This window comes from Panthera tigris, chromosome C2, assembly GCF_018350195.1.
Source record: "Panthera tigris isolate Pti1 chromosome C2, P.tigris_Pti1_mat1.1, whole genome shotgun sequence".
Taxonomy (NCBI): Eukaryota; Metazoa; Chordata; class Mammalia; order Carnivora; family Felidae; genus Panthera; species Panthera tigris.
The window spans coordinates 151,576,096-151,599,669 of record NC_056668.1 but is presented as its reverse complement, the minus strand read 5'-3'; the positions used below and the strand labels follow the sequence as shown (position 1 = coordinate 151,599,669).

Here is a 23,574-nt window from a genome sequence, read left to right as displayed (position 1 = left end):
AGCGCCTGCCAGGCTCCCCGCACCTCTTCCCCCAGCCCCGGGCCCCTCGCATCCACCGCCAGAACCCCGCCGAATCTCCCGCACCGCGAGCCCTGCGCCCCAGTCCTCCGCCCGAGACCCCCTCACGCACACGCGCGCGCGCGCACACACATATACACACACACACACACACACACACACACACACACACCCCGGCGCGCACGCCCCTCCCGCCCTCCACTCACCCCTCCGTCTCACCCCGCACCCCTCTCCCCTCGGGCCCGGCGGGCAGCGCCGGGGGCGGCGGCGGAGGCCGGTCCCCGGGCCGGGACACACCCACCCGCCCGCCCTCCTTCTTTCCCTCGCTCCCTCCCTCCTTCCCGCCCGCCCTCCCGCCCTCGCTCGGCGCTCGCTCCTTCCCCCTCGGCCGCTCCCGCTTCCCGCGGCGCCGGGCCTCCCGCTCCGCCTCCCCGTGCGCGGCTCTCCCGGGCGCGGCTCCGGGGTTCATGGTGACGAGGCGGCGGCCGCTCGAGCCCAGCGGCGGCGGCGGCGGCGGCGGCGGCGGCGGCGGCGGCGGCGGCGGGAGCTGGGGCGCGGGCCCGGGCCGCCTCTCCCTGAGCGCGGGGCCGGGCGGCGGGCGCGCCCAGGCGGCGGCGGCGAGCGCCCCCCCGGCCCGCGGCCCCGCGCGCCCCCCGCGCCGCGCCCCCGCGCGCCTGGCTTGCGGGGGGCCGGGCCGGCGGGCGGACGCCGCGCCGCGCACCCATGGACGGCCCGGCCATCATCACCCAGGTGACCAACCCCAAGGAGGACGAGGGCCGCGCGCGGGGCGCGGGCGAGAAAGGTGAGCAGGGGCGCGGGTGGGCGGGCGCACTCCCCGCGCCGCAAGAGTTGGCTGCCGCGCGCCCGCACGGGCCTGGGGGAGGGGTGCGCCCGCGCAGGAGGGTGCGTGGGTGTGGGGGTGAGCCCGCAGGCGAGGCTGTGAGCGGGTGGCGGTGACCCTGACGCGCTGCGAGTTTAGGTTTGCGCTCCACCAACGGAGAAGTTGTGAGCGTGTGTGTGCGTGTGTGTGTGTGTTGCTGGCAGGTTGTGAGTGCTTGTGCCCTTTGGGTTTTGTGTGTGCATGAGACAGAGAGGTGGTTCGGGGTGTGTGCGTCTACCAGAGAGGTGCGGAGGATGCTGTGCACCTGACAGGTTGTGAGTGCGTGTGTGTGCACTTAAACGTGTGTGTGCGGACACGCCAACTGAGATTGTAGGGGTGTGTGTGTGTGTGCACCTCTCGCAGAGGTTGTGAGTGCGTGTTCTCCTGCCAGGCCATGAGGTTCTGTATGTACCTTATGTGCAGGTTTGTATGTAGCCAAGAGGTTGTGGAGTAAGTATGTGTGTGTGTGCATGAGCGTGAGCCTGCAGAGAGGTTGTGTGTGTGTTCCCTACTGACGGGAGTTTGTGTGTGTGCATGGTGTGCCTACACCACCAGCTGGCAGGTTGAATACGCTGTGTCCATGGACTGGAAGGTTGTGTGTGTTTGTGCACTCACGCGAAGGCTGTGGCCTGTCTGTGCCATATGTGTGCACCAGTGAGGCCGTGTGCCTGGGTGTTTTAGTTGGTTGTGCAAGTGCTGGGGAGGCAAGGGGTGGGGGGAGGCATTGCCTAAGCCATTCCCCCTTTTTCGACTTCTGGTCTCAGTGACAACAGCCTGTTGGGAGTGTCTGCTTGGTCTGATGCTCCCTGGGCCCTTTTAGGGCCGACCTCTAACACAGACTCAGGGAGCCCTTAGGGTGCCGGGTGTGTCCCTTCTCTCTGTGCTGCAATGCCTGGTTTGGTTTTAGCACATTTGACCCCATCACCCACTTTTGTCTCCTCCTCGTTCTTTTTCTTTGTGCCTCTGCCCCCCTCTGAGACTTGATGTCCCCCTTTCTTATGTGCCCTGCTTATTGTCCCTCTAGTGAGTTGTCCTGAGGTCTTTGAAGGGCCAAGGAATCTGGCTTGGTCTGTTTTGGTGACTAAAGCCTGCCTCCCTCTCTTCCTGCTGTGCGCCCCCCAAACACCTAGACTGATGTCAGGAGCAGCCCACAAGGACACCCTCCCCCCACCCAGCCTAGCCTGGCTACTGCCAACTCTGGGAAAGAATCAGATTTCTTTCCATGTGTTACGACCCTTGCTGTGCCAGCGGGGTAAGGGGTGCAGCCCATCTGAGGAAGTGGGGTGAAGGTGGGAGGAGACAAGCCCCTGTCTCTTTCCAAGCAGGGACCACTGGGCAGGCCCATCAGAAAAGGCAAGAAACCGCCAGAGGGACCCCCAGATTGGGGATTTGTCAACCCATTTGCACTTTCGTAAACCAGGAACATTATGTGTCTGCAGACGTGTTTTCTTTCACGCGGAATTAGAAATCAAACTCCCCCAGGCATTTTTCTGTGCCTAACAAAGTAGCTACAAAACTAAGCGAAGAGGGTGCCTCAGGTCCATCTGTATGTCTCTTTGGGCCCAAGTGGGCAACACTTGTTCTGACCCTTCTGCCATCAGGACTGTCAGTTGGAGCCCTGGCCTGTGGGCTCTGGGCCGGGTGTGTCCTCTCATCGAAGGTTTAGTGGGAGGCACGAAGGTGGTTTGGTGCCTCTGCTTCTCACCCACTCTGGATCGAGTGCTTTGCATGATGCTTTGCCAGAGCGAGAATCCACAGCTGTTGTGAAGAGAGGTGTGGCATAAAGCAGGGAAATATTTGTCAGGACCTTAGCCCTCCTGCCGCCCCCAACCTGAGTCTAGGAGTGGGGTCCTCCCCAGCACTCTCTCTTCCTCTAGCTGCTAGGCTTTTTAGAGTCCATCTATCCAAAATCCAAGCCACGCACAAATCGTCAAGGACGGTGCTTATTCTATTCAACCTGTTTACGTTACTTTTCATGGCGATCTTTTATTATCTTTAACAGCTTATTTTGTTTGTTTTCTAGTGTCTGGCTGGCTGATTGTTATCTGATTAGGCCAATACTGGCTGCTCGGGGGTGGGGTGGCTAGCCAGTAGATTCTTCTTGCCGAAACATTAAATAATACTTGATTCAGTTTTTCACTTTTAAGAAATGGAAAAAAATTGGTCAGTTACGACATGGCAATAAACTTCAGAGCCAAAATTTGGAACAGCTTCTTCATACTCGTACATCACTAAATAGGTTCGGCGATGTTTCTAGCTTAAGCATGTTGATCTGTTTAGATGGGCACAATATATTTTACATAATTTTAATTTTAGGTAAACACTTAACCACTTTGTTTTTATTGGTGGGGCCTGGAATGTTGTAAGATTTTGTGGGAGGAAAGAGACACACTGTGGGTTTTAAAAAAGTTTACTTTATCATTTATTCTGTAAAACAGGAATAGTAATGACTGCTTTTGTGTTTGATAGGAGGGTTAAATGAGATGATGTATGTTAAACCTTTCTTTAGGTATGGATTTGTAAAACGAAGAATAATAATACATAAATACTCAACGTTGGCTCTGGTGTTTTGCACGAGTTGAATTACTCCTTGACACATTGCCACGTGGTGGTGCACTCCTTGGAGACGACTGTCACGATTGCCACCAACAGCCTGGCCTGTCAGGGAAGATTTATTTCTTAGCTGTGTTTGATTTGGTTGACAGTATAAAGATGCAGAGACAGATTTCCCTGTTAGTTCAACTCAGCCTGCTTTGCTGTCTAGACATTTACTCTTACAAATCAATAAGAAAGGTTAGTACGGTGGAAAAGTGGACAAGCTCATGAACAAGGAAGTCCTAGCATAGAAGAGCCAATCTGTCCCATAAATGTATGAAGTGATGCTCTACTTCATGTGACATAGTTGCATGCATCAGCTCGGTTAAGCACTTAAATGACAACATTCAGAGTAAATAAAAGTTTTGGGAAATGGATACTCTTACAGACTTTTGTTGGAGAATACAATCAATACAGACTTTTTAGAGGATAATTTAGCACTGAATTGTTTAGGAACCTTTCTGGCTGCAAGTAACAGACAACTGGGCTTAGCCTATGGCGTAAACCAATAGGATTTTATTCCCACACAGCTAACAGTCTGGCATCACCATGATTCTCTTGGCTTCTGTTCTTGTTGTAACGTAGCTGCCACCCCTCCAAACACCACAGCCACCTTCAGGGCAGAAAACAGCGACAGTCATGTCTGTCCCTTTTACCTGGAAAGCAAAAACGTTTGAGGACTGGTCAGCAAACTTTGCCGATGTTTATTTAGCAAGAACTGGGTCACATGGCCACCCCTAGCTGCAAGCAGAATGAGTTTCCAGCTTTTCCAGCCTTTGTTATGGGAGGCAGGAGATGATTAGAAATAGGTGGGAACACGGGGTGCCTGGGTGGCTCAGTCAGTTGGGCAGCCAACTTTGGCTCAGGTCATGATCTCACAGTTTGTGAGTTCGATCCCCGCATCGGGCTCTGTGCTGACGGTTCAGAGCCTGGAGCCTGCTTCGGATTCTGTATGCGTGTCTCTCTCTGCCCCTTCCCTACTCACTCTCTCTCTCTCTCTCAAAAATAAATAAACATAACATTTAAAAAAAAGAAATAGGTGGGAACAAAGTGTTGGTTCAGCCAATCAGCGATGTTGGCCCTATCTTCAAACTTGTGGTTCTACTTCTGGGTGTTTCTCCTGGAGAAGTGCCCTCGTATGTGATCAAAGAAACACGTACAGGAATTTTCACCGATGGGTACATTGCTTGCAGTAGCAAAAAATCCATTCTGAGTTCACTGTTTTATAAGATGAGAAATTTAGGTTCAGTTTTTTGCTGTTGAAGCAATTAGACATAAATTGTTGGAAAGGCTATCCTTCCTCTTTTGAATGTCCTTTGTATCTCTGTCAAAAATCAGTTCAGCATATTAGTGTAGATCTCTTTTTTAAAAATTTTTTAAAATTTTTATTTATTTTTGAGATAGAGACACAGAACGCAAGCAGGGGAGGGGCAGAGAGAGAGGGAGACAGAATCTGAAGCAGGCTCCAGACTCTGAGCTGTTAGCACAGAGCCGGACCTGGGGCTCAAACCCACCAACTGTGAGATCATGACCGGAGCCAAAGTCAGACACTCAACTGACTGAGCCACCCAGTCCCCCCTGTGTAGGGTCTCTTGTTCACTGATCCACCATAGCTATGTAGTAAGTCTTGAAATAGGATGGACTGATTTCTCCAATTTTTTGTTCTTTTTCAAAAATTATTTTAGCTGTTCTAGTTCTGTTGTTTTTCTATATGCATTTTACAATAACCTGGTCTGTATCTACAAAAGATCTTGCTGAGATTTTGATAGGAATTGAATTTAACTTGTATATAAATTTGGGGAGAACTGACATCTTTACTATGTTGAGCCTTCTAATCCATGAACACGTTATGTTTCTGTGCTTATTTAGACATTCTTTGATTCTTTCATCAGAGTTGTATAGTTTTCAGCATACAAGTCCTGTTGATGTTTTGTTAGACTAACACTTAAATGTTTCTCTAGCTTGTTTTAAGTGATCATATTGTACTTTTAATTTTGGTCCAAGTGTGCATTGCTATATAGAAATAGAATCGATTTTTGTATGTTTGTCTCATATCCTGTGACCTTGCTGAGCTCACTTATTAGTTGTAAGAGGCTTTGTAGATTTCTTGCAGTTTTTTACACAAACATATCAAATAAGAACATTTATATTTCTTCATTTCTGATTTGTATGCTTTTCTTTTTCTTGCTTTATCGCACTCACTAGAGTGTTGAATAATATGTGGGGAGATTGGACAACCTTCCCAGTGGGAAACCATTCGGTCCTTTACCATTAAATATAATGTCAGCTGTAGGGTTGTTTTTTTTTTTTTTTTTTTGATGTCTTTATCAGGTTGAGGAAGTTTCCCTGTATTCCTATTTTTCTGAAAGCTTTTAGCAAGAATGGATGTTATTATTTTTGGGTAGTACCTGGGTAGCTCAGTCTGTTAAATGTCTGACACTCGATTTCGTTTGGATCAGGTCGTGATCTCCTGGTTCATTCGTGGATTTGAGCCCTACATCGGGCTCCTCAGTGACAGTGCAGAGCCCTCCCATGCACTCTTTCAAAATAAATAAACTTTTTAAAAAAATTTTTTAAAGGATGTTATTTTGTTGTGTAATTTTTTTGCATCAACTGATACCGTCCTGTGAGTTTTGTCTTTAGTCTGTTAATGTGGTAGATTACCTTGATGGATATTGTTAAGAGTTTTTACATCTGTATTCATGAGTGATATTTGTCTGTAGTTCCTTTTTTTTGCATCGTCTTTATCTGTTTTGGTGTCAACTTCACAAAATAAATTGGGAAGTGTCCTCTCTTCTTTTTTCTGGAAGAGATTATGCAGAATAGGTGTTAAGTCTCCAGTGAAATCATCTGGGTCTGGAGATTTCTTTGGGGGAGAGTTTTTAATTACAAATTTAATTTCCTTAACAGTTATAGAGCTATTCAAATAATCTCTTTCACGTTGGCTAAGTTATAGGTGCTTTTTTTTTCAAGATTTGACTATTTCATATAAGTTGTCAAACTTATGTGTAGAGTTGTTCATAATATTATTCTCATATTATCTGTTTGGTTCCTGTAGGGTTTGAAGTGATATACTCTTTCATTCCTGATATTGGTAATTTTTGTCATTCTTGCTATAGATTTCTCCGTTCTCTTGATCTTTACAAAGAATCGGGTCTTTGATTCATTAATTTCTCTATGCTTTTATGTCTTCAACTTCAATGATTTCTGTTCTTTTATTATTTCCTTCCTTTTGCTCGATGTGAGTTTATTTTGCTCTTTTTTCTTGGTTCTCGAAAGGGAGCTTAGATTGATTTGAGACTTTTCTTCTTTTCTAATGTATGCATTTAGTGCTACAAATTTTTCTCTTAACACTACTTTTGCAATGTCCCACAAATTCTGATGCTACATTTTCATTTTCACTCAGTTCCGTGTATTTTTTAAAAATAGACTTTATTTTTTTAGAGCAGTTTCAGGTTCATGGCAAAATTGAACAGAAATTAGAGTTCCCATGTGACACTGACCCCACACATGCACAACCTCCCCTGCATTGACACATTATTATCACCTGAAGCCCACAGTTCACATTATGGCACACTCTTGGTGTCTTACATTCTGTGGGTTTTGACAAATGTGTAGGGACATGTATCTACCATTGTAATGTCATACAGAATCGTTTCCCTGCCCTTAAAATCCTCCCTGTTCTATTTATTCATTCCTCCCTTCCTGCAGCCCCTGGCAACCACTGATCTTTTTACTGTCTCCCTAGTTTTGCCTTTTCCAGAATATTACATAGTTGGAAATCATACAGTATGTAGCCTTTTCAGATTGGCTTCTTTCACTCAGTAATGTGCATTTAAACTTCCTCTGTTTCTTCCTGGCTCATTTTTTTTCTAGTACTGAATAGTATTCCATTGTATGCATGCACTGTAGTGTGTCCATTCACCTACTAAAGAACCTCTCAGTTGCTTCCACGTTTCAGCAGTTGTGAATAAAGCTGCTATAAACATCTGGGTACAGGTTTTCCTGTAGACACAAGTTTTCAACTCATTTGGGTAAATAGCAAGGAGCACCATTGCCGTCTAGTGTGGTAGGAATATTTTTAGTTACGTAAGAAACTGCCAAACTGCCTTCCAAAGCGGCTGTATCATCTTTAGTTTTCAGAAGTTTAGTTATGATATGTCTTGGTGTGGATTTCTTTGGGTTTACCCTGTTTGGAATTTGCTCAGCTTCTCGAATTTGTAGAGTGTGTCTCTTGCCAAATTTGGGACGTTTTCAGCTATTATTTCCTGAAATGCTTTTTCAACACTGCCATGTCTCTTCTCCTTCTGGGACTCTAATGACACAAATATTAAAATCCTTTGTTATAGTCCATGGGCTTATCAATGCTAACTATTCTTTTTTCGTTTCTCTCTGTTGGTTCAGATTGGATAATTTCTGTTGTCCTGTCTTCAAGCTTTTTTATTTGTTCCTAGTTCCCTCCATGCTGCTGTGTATCTCCCATCCACTGAGCTTTTTATTTCAATTTTTGTATTTTTTGGTTCTAAATCTTCCATTTAGTTTTTCTTTCTATCTTGTATTTCTCTCCTGAGACTTTCTATTTCTTTGCTGAAGCTTTTTATTTTCCTCATTTGTTTTAAAGTGCTCCTAATTGTTTTTATCATAGCTGCTTTATTTTTTTCTTTTTTTTTAATTTATTTTGAGAGAGAGAGAGGGGGAGAGAGAGAGAGAACTCAAGCAGGGGAGGAACAGAGAGAGAGAAAGAGGGAGAGAGAATCCCAAGCAGGCTCTTGATTTCCAGCCCAAATCAAGTCAGATGCTTAAGCAACTGGGCCACCCAGGTACCCCTCATAGCTGCTTTAAAATCTTTGTCAGAGAAGTATGACATCTCTGTCATCTTGGTGTTGGCATCTATTGATTGTCGTTTTTCATTCAATTTGAGAATTTCTAGTTCTTGATGTAAGTGAATTACAATTGAAATCTTGACATTTTCATACTATGTTATGAGTCTCTGGATCTTATTTAAACCTTCTGCTTTATTTGGTTTTCTCTGAAACTGCTCCAGCAGAGAACGGAGGGGAGGGCACTGTCTCATTATGCCAGATAGATGTAGAAGTCCAGGATCTCTACTTGGCCTCTTTTGACACGCTGCTGTGCAGGGAGGGAGTTTTCAGCTCCCACATGGTCTCTACTGAACTGCATTGGGAGTGGTCTCATGCCACTGGGTGCTGGGAAACCCCTGCCTCCTCCTGTGCCTCCTCTGGCACCACTCCAGTGGGAGGAGGGCTTCCTTACTTCTAGGTAGGGATGGAAGTCCAGGCTGGCCACATGGTCTCCACTGACACCTCTGGGAGACAGGGGAACTCTTTACCAGTTGTCAGGTTTGGAAGTTCCTGCTCCCTACTTGGCCTTCTCGGACACTACCCTGGCCTCCTAACACCCTGATGAGGGTGGAATTCTAGGTACTCAGCCAGTTTTGCTGGCACGGGTGAGGAGGGGTGTGTGTGTGTGTGTGTGTGTGTGTGTGTGGTGATTGGCTGCTGTAGAGCAGTTGTTGTCTGAAAGTTTTGTGTGTTGCCAGACTATCCCTTTCCTGGTCCCTTAGTTGTAAAGAGTAGTCTTTGGAGGGAACTCCCGTCTGCAACTGTTGGTGTTCGCCTTACCACCTTCTTCAGCTAAGTCTGGGCTGTTAGAAAAAGAAACCCCAGAGATCACTGCAATGTCATTTTAAGTTTCAGAGCCCCTAGCCGGTCTGTCTTCTTCCACCTTTCAGAATCTTCTTATGTTTACTTTATAAACAGTGCCCAGGGTTTTTAGTTATACTTAATGGAAAGAACCAGAAGTATGTCTACTCCATGTTCCTGAAAGCAGAAGTCCCCTGATTGACTTTTAGACCGCTCCAAATTAAGTGTTTTAAGGAAGACTGGAGTTGGAAAGTTGTCATTTTCAAGGCTTATTTCAACATTGTGCTTATGATCAATGTAAAAGTCAAAGTGACTTAGTGCTTTGAGAATCTTGATTGCCCCCTAAAAAGAGAATGATAATTAATTCAGTGGGAAATCAAGGCTAGACCAGTAGGGCTTCAGTGACAATTGTTGTTTAAACAACCTTAAAAAAAGGTTTCCATAAGCTTTGGTCTTAACACCAGAATTTTTTATCAGAGTTCATAGTATCCTGATTTAAATATATTTTTGATCTAATATTCCATTTGGTTGGCAAGCATGTTTAAACTTCTGTCTTTCATTTTATTTCTCAAGCAAGAAAGCATCAATTTAAGTCAATAGAAATGTCTTCATAGGATAAACACAAAGGAGCTCATCTCTGGATTTAGCACTCATGACCACCACACATGGCTTGCTGGCCAGTGACTGGAAAAGTCTGCTTCCAGCCTGACTGCTCTGGAAGGAGGTTTTAGAGCTTCAGGAACTTGTCCCAGACCGTACTTGACTGGCACGTCCAGGTTGGAGAGGAACCCCATTTGGAACGGACTAGGTTTTCAGGAGGGACCACAGAGCTTCGAGCTTAATTCCGACATAGGTGTATGTTCGTATGTGTTTACTTACCTACTTATCTGTCTTCCAGTTTTATTAAGATATGATTGACATACAACACTATTTAAACTTAAGTTGTACAGCGTGATGATTTGACGTGCATACATGTTGTGAAATGATTACTACAGTAAGTTTAGGGTACATCCTTCACCTTGTATAGTTACAAAACAGAAAAACCACCTTTTTTGTTCTTATGATAGGAACTTTTGGGATTTACTCTCGAGCAACTTTGAAATATACCCTACAGCAGTGTTGACTGTAGTCATCATGTTGTATGTTACATCTCTGATGCTTGTTTATCTTACAGCTGGAAGTTTACAAGTTTGTACTTTATGGTCACTTCACCCAGTCCCCCTCCCCCACTCCCTGCCTCTGGCAACCACAAATCTGATCGCTTTTTCTGTGAATTTGGTTTTTTTTAGATTCCACGTATAAGTGAGATCACACAGTATTTATTATTTTTGTCTGTCTGACTTATTTCACTCGGTATAATGCCCTCAAGATCCATCCCTGTTGTTACAAAGGGCAGGATTTCCTTCTTTCTTATGGCCGCGTAACATTCCATTGTATAGGCATACACCTGGTCTTTATCCATTCCTCTATTGATGGACACTTAGATTGTTTCTAAGTGAATAATGCTGCAGTGAACATGGGGGTAGGGAGGGCAGGTGTCTCTTTGAGATAGTGGTTTTGTTTCCTTTGGATATATACCCAGAAGTGAGGAAAAGGCCTTGGTCTCTTTTACTGATATGGAGGGTAGGGGAAGTAGGATACATGTTGCAAGTAGATTCACTGGGTCTTTTCAGCCAGGAACCAGCAGAAGTCAGGATATACTCTGGCGACCAATGATTCTAGATTCAAATGTACGTATATAGTTTTAATATATGTTTTTTTCACTTGCTTTGTCAGTAACGTATGATGCCAAGGTCAGGGAATGTAAGGAGTCTCTTGGGTAATATTACAGGCATAATATATACCTTCAAATTTATTTTCTAGATCTTGATTGATCAGACATTGAGAGTTTAGTATTTTAATGACTTATCTTTCTGTTTAAAGTCTACTTTCTTTAAATAGTTTTCTTTCCTTTAATCTTTTCACATATATCCTCCTATCTTCACAAAGTGAGGATGCATATTCAGTGCTAAATTTAAAATAAAATTAAGCAAATATTTGCTTTTATGGCTCTGCATAATGGAGCACTGGGTCAGGATGTGGACATTTTTGTATTGGGGATCAGGACTGAAAACACTGGTGGCATAGTTCTCTGAAAGCAGGGAATAATAAACACTGGTCTTTATGGATGCTAAGGATTATGTAATCACCTAAGTAATAGCTCATTTTGATTCTGAGTAGCTGCTTCAATTTAAAAACTGAAAGGTTTCTTTGTAATTATGATTTGTATTAAGGCTCTTTGCCAGAATGTTTTAAAATCTTGGTACTTAAAAGCGCTTTAAAAACTGAAGAGAAGTGGCTTAGCACCTGATGCCCAATAGTGTTCGTACTTTTCATAGTTAGTATTTAACCCAGGCTTTAAATGTTTTTAGGGTCTCTTGAAGAACAAACTGTACCACCTTGTCAACATGGCTTGAATGAAACATAGCCTTTCAGTACCAGAAGTCAGTATTCCAATAAGAATTTATACTGTACTTTACATTGTACCTAAAACCTCCTTCTGCAGTCTGATCAAGATTAAGCTTTCATGCTTACAATGTCATTAAATTTGTTCTAAGTATTTGGCTCACTTATGTTCAAGTCAGAAACCATCGACCTTAATTCCATAGACTTCAGTCAGAGCCATATTTTCTTTCCCCTTTTTGAAGAAACAGCTCAACACGTTCATTTGGGTTTTGGCTAGAACAGATACATTTCCTAGCAGTCATCAAACAGTGTGCAGCTTGAGTAGCTTATTAATAACTCTGTCAGATATTAATTTATGTATTTATTTATTTATTTTTAACTCAGATATTTTTTTTTTAATTTTTTTTTCAACGTTTTTTATTTATTTTTGGGACAGAGAGAGACAGAGCATGAACGGGGGAGGGGCAGAGAGAGAGGGAGACACAGAATCGGAAACAGGCTCCAGGCTCCGAGCTGTCAGCACAGAGCCCGACTCGGGGCTCAAACTCAACGGACCGCGAGATCGTGACCTGGCTGAAGTCGGACGCTTAACCGACCAAGCCACCCAGGCGCCCCAATTTTTAACTCAGATATTTAAACAGTTATTGGTGAGCATTAATGTTTCTACTCCATAGCACACCCTGTATCATTGCCGAAGGCCTGACTTCTCCTTTTGAATTTTTTGAGTTTGATTTTGTATCGAGATAAATTTGCAGACAATAAGAATCACTCTTTTTGGCCTAAGCCAAGGTTCCCAATTTCTGTGTTGACAAACTCAGGCAGCTATATAACCAGCCCCACAGTCAAGATGGAGGATATTAACATTGGTGTCAAAATACTCCCTGTGCCCCGTTGCAGCTGTTCTCCCTCTACACTCAGCCTCCGACAATAATCTGTTCTCTTCTCTATTGTTTTTTGCCTTTTCTGGAATGTCATATACTAAATGGAGTCCTGCAATATGTAGCTCTTTGAGTTTGGCTTCTTTCACTTAACCTGATGCTTTTGAAACTCATCCAGATGGCTGCATGTGCTAGTGGTTCACTCACATTTATTGCTGGGTAGCGTTCAGTTGTATGGAAACATCGCAATTTAAAAGTGTATGTTTCGCTTAAAAAAAAAAAACTGCCAAACTACTTTCCAACGTGGCGGTACTATCTTGCATTTCCATCAGCAGTGTGTGACAGTTCCAAGTGCTCTGCATCCCTGTGGGTCCTTCGTACCATCAGTTTTCTATTTTAGTCGGTCCTTGGTACCATCAGTTTTCTATTTTAGCCATCGTAGCAGGTATCTATCTATTGTCATGGTTTTAATTTGTATTTCCCTAACAACTGTCAGTGCTGAGATTCCTTTTATGTGCTTGCTTGCCATTTAGATGAAGTCTGTGGTTAGTTGTCTGTTCAAATTGTTGCCCATTTTTTAAAAATCGGACTGTTTGATTTCCTCTTATTGAATGAGAAGGTTCTTTGTATATTCTGGATACACTTTTCTTGTTGAATATGTTTTGCAAGTATTTCCTCTCAGTCTTTGGTTTGTCCTTTCATTCTCTAAGCAACTTCTTTTATCTTCCAACTTTTTAAATTGTAGTGAAATACAACATAAATTTTACCATCTTAACCATTTTGAAGTGTACAATTCAGTGGCATTAAGTACGTTCACACTGTTATGTAACTATCACCACCATCCATTTCCAGAACTCTTTTCATCGTGTAAAACTGAAACTCTGTCCCCTTTGAGCAGTAACTCTCCTTTCCCCCTCTCCCTGCCCCTGCAGTTACCATTCTACTTTCTGTTTCTGATTTTGACTATCCTAGCTACCTCATAGAAGTGGAATCCAGAGGTATTTGTCTTTTAATGACTGGGTTATTTCACTTGCTTTAATGTCCTCAAGGTTGATCCATGTCGTAGCATCTGTTAGAATTTCCTTCCTTTTTAAGGCTGAATAATATTCCATCGTATATACAGTTGACCCTTGAATAACTCCGAGCTTAGGGGCACTGATCCCCTGACGCTTTTGGAAACCCGTGTGTAACTTTTGCCTTCACAACAGCTGAAACTGCTAATAGCCTGCTGTTGGCAGCAAGGCTTACTGATAACATGAACCTTTAGTTAACACATATTTTGTATGTTATATATTATGTACTCTATTCTTACAAAAAAGTAGGCTACAGAAAAGAAAAATTTTTTTAATCTTAGCAGTTCTCGTTAAAAATTTTTTTTTTATTGTTTATTTATTCTTGAGAGAGAGAGACAGCATGAGCAGGCAAAGAGAGAGGGAGACACAGAATCCGAAGCAGGCTCCAGGCTCTGAGCTCTCAGCACAGAGCCCGACATGGGGCTCAGACTCACGAACTGTGAGATCATGACCCGAGCCGAAGTCAGATGCTCAACCCGCTGAGCCACCCAGGCGCCCCAAAAAGAAAATATTTTTGAGAAAATCGTAAGAGAAAGTACATATACATTACTATACTGTAAAAAATCCACATATAAGTGGGCCCATACAGTTCAAACCTATGTTTTCCAGGGGTCGACTGTATTGTATATATATTATATATATAGTGTATACATATCATACATACTGTATACACTTATGTATATGCCGTATATAAAATAACCCACGTTTTGCTCATTTATTCATTTGTCAGTGGACACTAGGTTGCTTTCGTGTTTTAGCCATTGCGAATGGGTATATACCCAGGAGTGGAACTGCGGCATCACATGATGATTCTCTTTTTTTAAATATTTATTTATTTTTGAAAGAGACAGGGAAAGGGTATAAGCAGGGGAGAGACAGAGAGAGAGAGAGAGAGAGAGAGAGAAGGAGAGAGAATCCCAAGCAGGCCCCGCACCATCAGCGCAGAGCTCGATGCGGGGCTCGATCTTATGAACCGTGAGATCATGACCTGAGCCCAGATCAAGAGTTGGATGCTTAATCAGCTGAGCCACCCAGGGCCCCTCATATAGTAATTGTATATTTAATTTTTTGAGGACCAACCATACTGTATTCCATAGCAGCTACACCATTTTACATTCCCATCAGGTATATAAGGATTCCAAATTGGGGTGCCTGGGTGGCTCAGCTGGTTAAGGTCCGACTTTGACTCGGGTCATGATCTCATGGTTCGTGGGTTTGAGCCCTGCATTGGGCTCTGTGCTGACAGCTCAGAGCCTGGAGCCTGCTCTGATTCTGTGCCTCTGATTCTCAGATTCTGTGCCTCCCTCTCCCTCTACCCCTCCCTTGCTCATGTTCTGTCTCTCTCTCTCTCAAAAATAAATAAACATTGAAAAAGATTTTTTTAATTAAAAAAAAAGAGGATTCCAAGTTTTCCACATCCTTGCCAATACTTGTTATTCTCTGTCTTTTTGATAGCAGCTACCCTAATGGGTATGAGATGTTGATGTCTTCTGAAGAGCAGAAATTGAAGTTTATTTGTTTGCATATGGATGTGGCAATTGTTTCCGCCTCATTTATTGAACAGAGCATTCTTTCTCGATTGTATTGCTGAACCTTTAGTAAAAACCAATTGACTGTATATATGTGGGTCTATTTCTGGATACTGTACTCCTTAAATTTTGATCGCTTCCTTAATGTGAAGTGGTGTTAAGCTTAATATAGTACCAGTCCTCCCTCAGAAGTAAATTTTTGGTCATGATTTAAGCGGAAGAGAAGACCAAGACATTTTACAATCTGGCAGGAAAGATTTACTCTGCATTTTGCAGTGAGGAGGTGGGGGGCTCTAAAAGACAAAACCTATGACTTCCTCCACTCTTTTTTTAGGAACTTGCCCAAACAGATTTTGTACGGTATATCTTTTTTGCAGATTTAAAATCGGCGCTGAGAATTTCTTTTCATCTTGAGCATCCTTATGGAGAGACCTAATACAAAAGTATGAGAGAAGATAAACAAGCATTTGAGTTTAAAAGACAGCCTCCCATCGTTATACAATAGTATAAAAATAGTGACTATCTTGATGGAGTCTAAGAGAACAAAGGAATAGAAAAGCACCAGGAGAGAGAAATGTGCTGAAACCCCAGCTCTGCAGAGAGGGCCTGGGCTCTGGAGGGTGTGAGGGATACCTTTCAGGCTGTCCCCATGTGTCGGCAGGGAGGGGGAAGGAAGTGCTGACACTGCTTGAAACAAAAGGGCAAAGCCAGCTCATTAGCTGGGTAGCTTCATTTCTGTTGCCCCCAGGTAAGTAAACAGGTGAAACTTTCCTGAGAAAGAAATCCTCATCCAGGAAGTGTGACCCAGTTTGGATAGAGATCACAGTTGTGCTGGCCGCTAATGTTAAGATGTCACTTAGAAAATAGTATAGCGATGATCAGAGCCTCAGAGATGGGAAAGCCTGGGCAAATGGCTAATCTCCTTTTCTATCTTCCTACCCCCTGTCTGGGCTCTCATTCCAGTTCTTCCTCTGTGAGGCTGCTGGAGGTGAATTTCTAAAGCACAGCTCTGATCATGCTGCTGCCTGCTTAAAGCTATTTCTCAGTGATTCCCCATTGGCCCCAAGAGAAGAACATGATGTTGTATAACCTGTAAGCCCTTCATGGACTGACCCTAGGCCACCTTTACAGTCTCCTGTCCAGGGACTTCTCTTCTACACCGTCATGAACTAACATGCTTTTCTTTTTCGCTCCATTGTGTATGTCCTGGTTCACCTTACTGAGATGCCTTTTTCCTTATGTGCCTGATGGATTCTTAGTCGTCCTCTAAGATCCAGCTCACGTGTTACTTTGTCTTGTACTGTACTTGTTACTTTTTTCTTGTACTGCCTGAGCAGGATGCAGTAAATAGAGTGTAATATTTAAAGGCATAGGCTTGGGGCGCCTGGGTGGCTCAGTCGGTTGGGCGTCTGACTTCCGCTCAGGTCACGATCTCGCGGTCCGTGAGTTCAAGCCCCGCGTCGGGCTCTATGCTGACAGCTCAGAGTCTGGAGCCTGTTTCGGATTCTGTGTCTCCCTCTCTCTGTGACCTTCCCCCGTTCATGCTCTATCTCTCTCTGTCTCAAAAATAAATAAACATTAAAAACATTTTTTTTAAAGGCATAGGCTTGCGTTTGAATTCTAGCTCCATCACTTATGAGTTGTGTGAACTTTGACAACTTAATTAACCTCTCTGAGCCTTGATTCCATAGTAGTTAACACTTCCTAGGATTATTGTGAGGATTAAACAGTATAATATATGTATATACCCATATATGTATTGCATATCAAAGTACATAAATATGTAATAAACACTTCTTCTTATTATTTATATTATTTCTAATTCATTTATTCAGAAGCATTTATTTAGCACCTTCTGTGGTATTCACCCATACCTGGTACTTGGAATGCACAGATGGGTGAGACCTGCCCATATATTTGAGGTGCTCAAACATAATGTTCTAAAAAGAGGCTATGCAAAGTGCCATGGAAGCTACTATTTATTTTATGCCTACTGTATGCCAAGTACTTTGCATGCGTATCTTACTTCATCCTCGAACAACCTTTAGATGGAGGTATAATAATGCCTATTTTATTTTATTTTAAAAAGATGTTTATGTATTTATTTTGAGAGAGGTAGAGAGTGAGGCAGCGGGGGAGGGGCAGAGAGAAAGGGAGAGAAAGAATCCCAAGCAGTCTTCAAGCTCAGCGCACGGAGCTCAATCTCACAACCATGAGATCATGACCTGAGTCTGAATCAAAAGTCGGACACTTGACTGACTGAGCCACGCCCCCCACCAGGTGCCCCCATAATCCCTATTTTATGTCCGTGGAAACAGAGTCTCAGAGAGGTTAAGTAACTTGCCTGTATGATGTAGGTATAGACCTACCAAATAGTAGAGCCAGGAGTTAAATGTAGTCCGTCTGACTCCGTTAAAAGGAAATGTAGGAAATCTTTGGAGAATATGGTAAGCTCAAAAGATTTACATCTTGAAAGACAGCAACCATATTTTTCCAAAAGATGCTTCTTTTTGCTTCTGCCAGAGGCGACATTTTTAACAGGATAAATTCTAGGGCTCACCCAAGTTGACAGGCCACATTTTCTTACAATTTGTGCTCTGTTATTTATATAACAAATTCTGTGTCCTTGAGTCTTACTGTTAACTCTTCACCCGATTCATATTCACTTGTGTACTGTGAACAGTTAGAAGTGAGAGAAGGTAAGGGCCCAGAGTCCAACAGCTTTCATCTCTAAAATTCTGAAAGTGATAGGTTTCACTCTTATCATTTACACTCTTTCTAGGTGTGTGATTAAATAAAAGTGGAGTTTTGAGGTGCTTTTGGAAGGAAAGAGTGCTAAGAAGGCTCTTAAAGATGCCTCAATCCCATGGTATTGGTCAGAGTTCTTAGCAGCAAACCACAGAAACCATGTGAACTGTTTGAGACAGAAAGGAGTTTGTCAAAAGGTTTTAGTGACTTGTAGGCCCTCTGATTTGGCCAAAGAATTAGATTTGGCTGTTTCACAGCTAGGGAAGAATGCTTAATTACACCTTAGAGTTATTCTAGTAAAATAATATACTGCTGCCCTCACCTGCTGATGATTCAGCTGAGCAGCATCACCAGAACAGTACTTGTTCTCCCTTAAACTTGGTGTTCATTTTCTAGAAACTGTAAGAAACAAAACGAAGCTAATTGTTTTTTGCTTTTTAAAGTAAGCTCTATGGCCACCATGAGGCTTGAACTCGCAACGCCAAGATCAAGAGTTGCATGCTTTACTGACTTAGCCAGCCAGGTGTTCCAGGAAGCAAATTCTTATAGGCCTGCTTGATTCTTTTTAGGTGGATGCTTTTGAGGAGCTGGGCTGAGATCTAGTTAGAAGAGATCTTATAGAAACAAAATCTTAGGTAAATAAATGGAAGCATGCTCAAACAATGAAATCATATCAGGCAATTAAAGGGAATAAACCAGAGCCACACCTATTAACATGGCTAATTTTAAAATGTAACATTGAATGAAAAAGCAAACCCCCTAATAACAGCTACAGTGTGATGCCATAAATAAATGTGAAAACAGGCAAAAACAGTTTTTGTATAGTGTGTGGATATATGCATATATAATAAAACTACAGAAACGTCCGTAGGAATGATGAATGACAAATTCATAACAGTGGTTATTTCCTTTTTTTAATGTTTATTTTTGAGGGGGGGAGGGGCAGAGAAAGAGGGGGACAGAGCATCTGAAGCAGTTTCCAGGCTCTGAGCTGACAGCGGAGAGTCTGATGTGGGGCTGGAACTCACGAACTGTGAGATCATGACCTGAGCTGAAGTCTGACGCTTACGACAGCCACCCAGGTGCCTCGGGAGTGGTTATTTCCCAACAGGGAGAAAAGGGAGTGGAATCAGGGATGGCTATATAATTAATTCCGGGTGCATGTTGAACATTTTTTGTTTTTGTTTGTTTTTATGAATTATTTTCTTGAGACAAGATTTTAAGCAAGATTTTAAGATGTGCTAGAGCTGGGTAGTGGGTAGCCTAATATATAGTTGTCTGTTATCTTTATTCCTTGCACTTCTGTTTAAATATTTCATAATTAATAATGTTAATCCTGGACTTTGAGTATTAACATAAATTTTGAAAAGTACTGCCTCCTTTACATAGAGACAAATTCAAAGGAAGTGGTAAAAAGGCAGTTACTGAACTTAGTTGGTTCTTTTCCCAATAGGAGAGTGTTCAGGAAGATACCCAAAAAACTTGGTCATTGAGCTTTCCAGAAGGGGTTCAAGTGATCTCATTGCTAACTCAGGCTGTGCCAGATACGCAGATTGGAGCCAGGTCATACCCCAGTCCTATTATGTTTCTCTCAGGTGACCTTCCAAAGGGTGTCGTGAGTACTTGGTCTGGAGTCAGGTTGGCTTTGTGTGCAGTGCTGGCCACAAAAGTCTATGTTGGTTTAAACCGTCCTATTTACAAACGTGTAGTCAAATAGTCTTGGTATCCTCAAAGGGAGGATTTGCTTGATTTGCCAATTCTACCCCGTTATCGTGGGAATTTATTTTAGGAATAAAGGAACTGAGATGTTTAGTCAAGTCCTTTATATTAAGCGAAGGAAAATCATACTGGAAGGAGAACAAAGAGATGTGTGAAATGCAAAATCAAAAGGAGTCATCTTAAAAGAAATCAACTGAAAAAGCGTTTGAAGACCTGTGGCATCCCTCGCACAGAGGCCCTCACTAAGACTTTGAACTGATGCATCAGCATTTGGACTGGCGCTCTTGTGCCCTAGTCGTCCGGGCTGCCTCCAGCACTGGTTTTTCAGTGCAAGGGTTTCCACCTGGAGTCCACTCCCAAGTGGTCCGTGAGTAGAGTTCAGGGAGTCCCATCAACTTGGTTAGCGGAAGATATTACTTGTTAATTTTCATTGACCCATAACTAAAATTTAGCATCCTTCTCAGTTATGAAGATAACTGGCGATAAACCGCTGTAGTGTTAATAGTGCCTGTAACTTTATCATCATGTCCGAGAGAGATTGACCTGTGGTTTTCTTTTCTTTAAATGTCCTTGTGAGGTTTTGGTATCAAGGTCATGCTGGCCTTAAAAAAGCAGATTGGAGAATTTTATTCTCTGGGAGAATTTGTGTAAGGTTAGTTTTATTTCTTCTTTAAATATTTAGTAGAATACCTTGGTGAAGCCCTTTGAGGCCTGGAGTTCCTTTGTGGAAAGGTTTTTTAATGTAGATTTAATTTACTTAAAAGGTACAGGGCTCTTCATATATCCTATTTATTCTCATATAAGTTGGAGCAAGTTTCTTTTTCCTAGGAATATGTCCATTTATCTACATTTTCAAAATAATAAAAGTTGTGAAAGTTGTTCAAACTGCCCTCTTTTTGTTGATGTTGTTGTTGCTGTTGTCGTTTTTAGAGAGAGAAAGCAAGAGAAAGAGCAGAGGAGGGGCAGAAGGAGAGGGAGAGAGAGAACCTTAAGCAGGCTCCCTGCCCAGCGCAGAACCCAGTGTGGGCTGTGAGATCATGACCTGAGCTGAAGTTAAGAGCAAGATGCTTAACCAGCTGAACTACCCAGGTGCCCCCAAACGGTTCTCTTTTTAATGTCTGTAGAATCTGTAATGCTGTGCTCTTTTTCATTCTTGATATTAGGTAAAACTTTTAAAAATGAACAAAACCCAGAGTTCAGAAGGGTTTAGGGAAATGACAACTATTGATGGGAATTGAAATTAGTACCATCTTTCTGGAAGACTGTTTTGCAGTGTATATCAAACGAATGTGAGTATATTTTATCCAACAAACCATTTATTTGTTTATTTACTGTTTGTTTATTTTTGAGAGAGAGAGAGTGTGTGCACATATGAGTATGAGTGGGGGAGAGGCAGAGAGAGAAAGAGAGAGAATCCCGCACAGGCTCCACACTGTCAGCTCAGAGCCCAACACAGGGCTCAATCCTATGAACCATGAGATCATGACTCCAGCCAAAATCAAGAGTCCATTGCTTAACTGAGCTACCCAGGTGCCCCTATGTAACAACCCTTTTAAAAAGGAATTTGCCGGGTTGCTTGGGTGGCTCAGTCGGTTAAGGTGTCCAATTTTCGCTCAGGTCATGATCTCATGGTTCATGAGTTCGAGCCCCGTGTTGGCCTCTGTGTTGACAGCTTGGAGCCTGGAGCCTGCTTCAGATTCTGTGTCTCCCTCTCTGTCTGCTCCTCCCCCACTCATGTTCTGTCTCTCTCTCAAAAATAAATAAACATTAAAAAAATTTTTAATAGGGACGCATGGGTGGCTCAGTCGGTTAAGCGTCCGACTTCGGCTCAGGTCATGATCTTGCAGTTTGTCAGTTTGAGCCCCGCGTCAGGCTCTGTGCTGATGGCTCAGAGCCTGGAGCCTGCTTTGGATTCTATCTCCCCCTCTCTCTGCCCCTCCCCTGCTCACGTTCTGTGTCTCAATAATAAATAAGCATTAAAAAAAATTTTTTAAATAGATTAATTAAAAGGAACTTGCCATAAATAATTTCGCAAATGCAAAAAATATTCACCACAGTGTTATCCATAACAGCAAAAAACAAACAAGCAAACAAAAAACACCTGGAAACCAATCAATAGGGGACAGGGAAGTAATTATGTTAATTACATTCACTAGAATCATTTTTGCCAGTCACAAAAGTTAGGATATTGACATGGAAAAGTACCAGAGACATACTGTTGGTTACAAAAAGCAAATCACAGAAGAGCATGTAGAGTGTAGCCTCTTCTGTGTTAAATACATACTTCTCTATGTGAATGTATCCAAAGAAAATAATTTGGAAGTATAGTCACCAAATTTCTTTTTGCTTTTCTGTATTGTTTAAAATGTTTGCATGAACATGCATCATTTCTACAAAAATAGCAAAACTTTCTGACAAGCTTGGCAGTCACAAGATGAGAGGGTGGTTGGGGAGGGGAGTGTCAAAGCATTTCTCTTGCCTGATGGAGAATAGCCAGGAAGGAAGGAAAGCTTGAAACTATAAGAAAGAGGGGACAGTCAATTGAGTAAATCCCTTAGAAAGACAGGAGGGCCTGGACTCAGACACAGAAGTTAGCCTTAAAGGAGCAGGACAGCATTTCTTCCCAAAAGGGAGGGAAAGATGATTGGAGATACAGAGAAGTTCAGAGCCAAAAAGAAGGGAGATACGAACATTCACAACTCATGGCTGCCGACTTCTTAGTGAAATCGGAGGTAAGGCCATTTGCCAAGAGTGGGGAACGAGAGTAGAATGAGGTCTTGAGACAAGAGGAGGGGGATGTGGGGTGTGGGCAGCAGAGCAGACTGGGGGCCTGATGAAACTTTTGAAAGGGCCCAGTGGTATGGCTGGGCAGGTTTTCTCTAGCAGAATGCACAATTGGTGCCAGGTTATAGGGCAGCACAGCACGCTTAGCAGAGCTTTGGAGGATGACAGAATTCAGGGTAGTGATGAGGGCAATTTAAATAATTGCTTTGGAATCTAGGACGCTTGGGAGGAACATGAATTAGAAAGAGTGCTAAGGAAGGACTGGATAGTGAGTTGGAATATGGAGATCCAAAAAGCCAGAGAACAGGCGTTCCTGGTCATTGTGGGGTTTCAGAGTATGACATGTTCCAGGGGACACAAGGTCAGCTAGGTGGTCATGGAGTATCAGGAATGGTTGTGGAAGTTGGGAAGGTCAGGGTTGTGATGTTGGGAGTTTCGGTGGTCTTCCTCATGGATGGAGCATTTTCTCAGGGTGGTGACAGGAATTCTGGTTTCAAGGATAGAAAGAAGGCTGACTCCTCAGAGAAGGCTTAATGAAGAGAGGCGGGAAAGCCCTGGTCTGGAGCCACTGCAGGAGAGCAGGGAGTTTACTGACTTGCCCTCCTAAAGCTCAGGACCCTCGGTGCCAGGAGAAGTCTCAAGGCAGAAGACCTTCAAGGCTGATGGGAGAAGCCAGGTTTGCAGTGCAGGAAGGAGGCTGACAAGAGGAATGGGCCAGAAGAGGAGAAGAAACGCTCTGTAGAAGCCTCTTTGCAAAGGGATCAGGGGCAGGGACAAAGGGGTACAGATGAGTGGGCAAACAGTATGAGAGGGGGGTTCTAAAGAGAAGTGAGCCGACAGGAGGAAGGTCTGAGCTGCAAAGGGGTGGAGCTTTGGCTGCTGGATTCCCAGAGGAAATGCTGAACTGTACGTTTCTTAGTGCAGAGCGGTACCTGCTCACTACAGAGAGAACAGCAACTACAGATAAGCAAAAAGCAAAAACAAGCAAACAGAAAGCCGTAAGAACTACCCAGATCCCAGGGTCTTGGAGCTTTTCCCATTGACATGTTCTTCCCTCCTGTTCCTACTGCCGTAAATCCAGGTCAAGGCCACATCATCTCTACAATAAGCTTGTCCTCTGGGTCATAAATCTCTCTCCCTGGCTGAGCCCCTGGGCCTTCCCCAGCCCCTCTCCCCCCCTTCCCGTGTATAAACCAACACAGCCATCTTCCCCAAATACCACTTTCCATTGTTGCTTCTCTT

The 23,574-nt window shown here is 43.3% G+C and overlaps 1 protein-coding gene across 6 annotated transcripts in view; it reads left to right on the top strand.

Annotated features, from left to right (window-relative positions):
• The first annotated feature begins 724 nt into the window (after positions 1 to 724).
• Positions 725 to 23,574, top strand: part of CTDSPL (CTD small phosphatase like) — a 120,501-nt gene continuing 97,651 nt past the window's right edge. For all 6 annotated transcript variants that reach the window (XM_042998635.1, XM_042998634.1, XM_042998633.1 and 3 more), the window contains exon 1: positions 725 to 820. In XM_042998635.1, the coding sequence (XP_042854569.1) occupies positions 742 to 820 (79 nt within the window). In that variant the 5' untranslated portion in view covers positions 725 to 741. The remainder of the gene's footprint in view (positions 821 to 23,574) is intronic.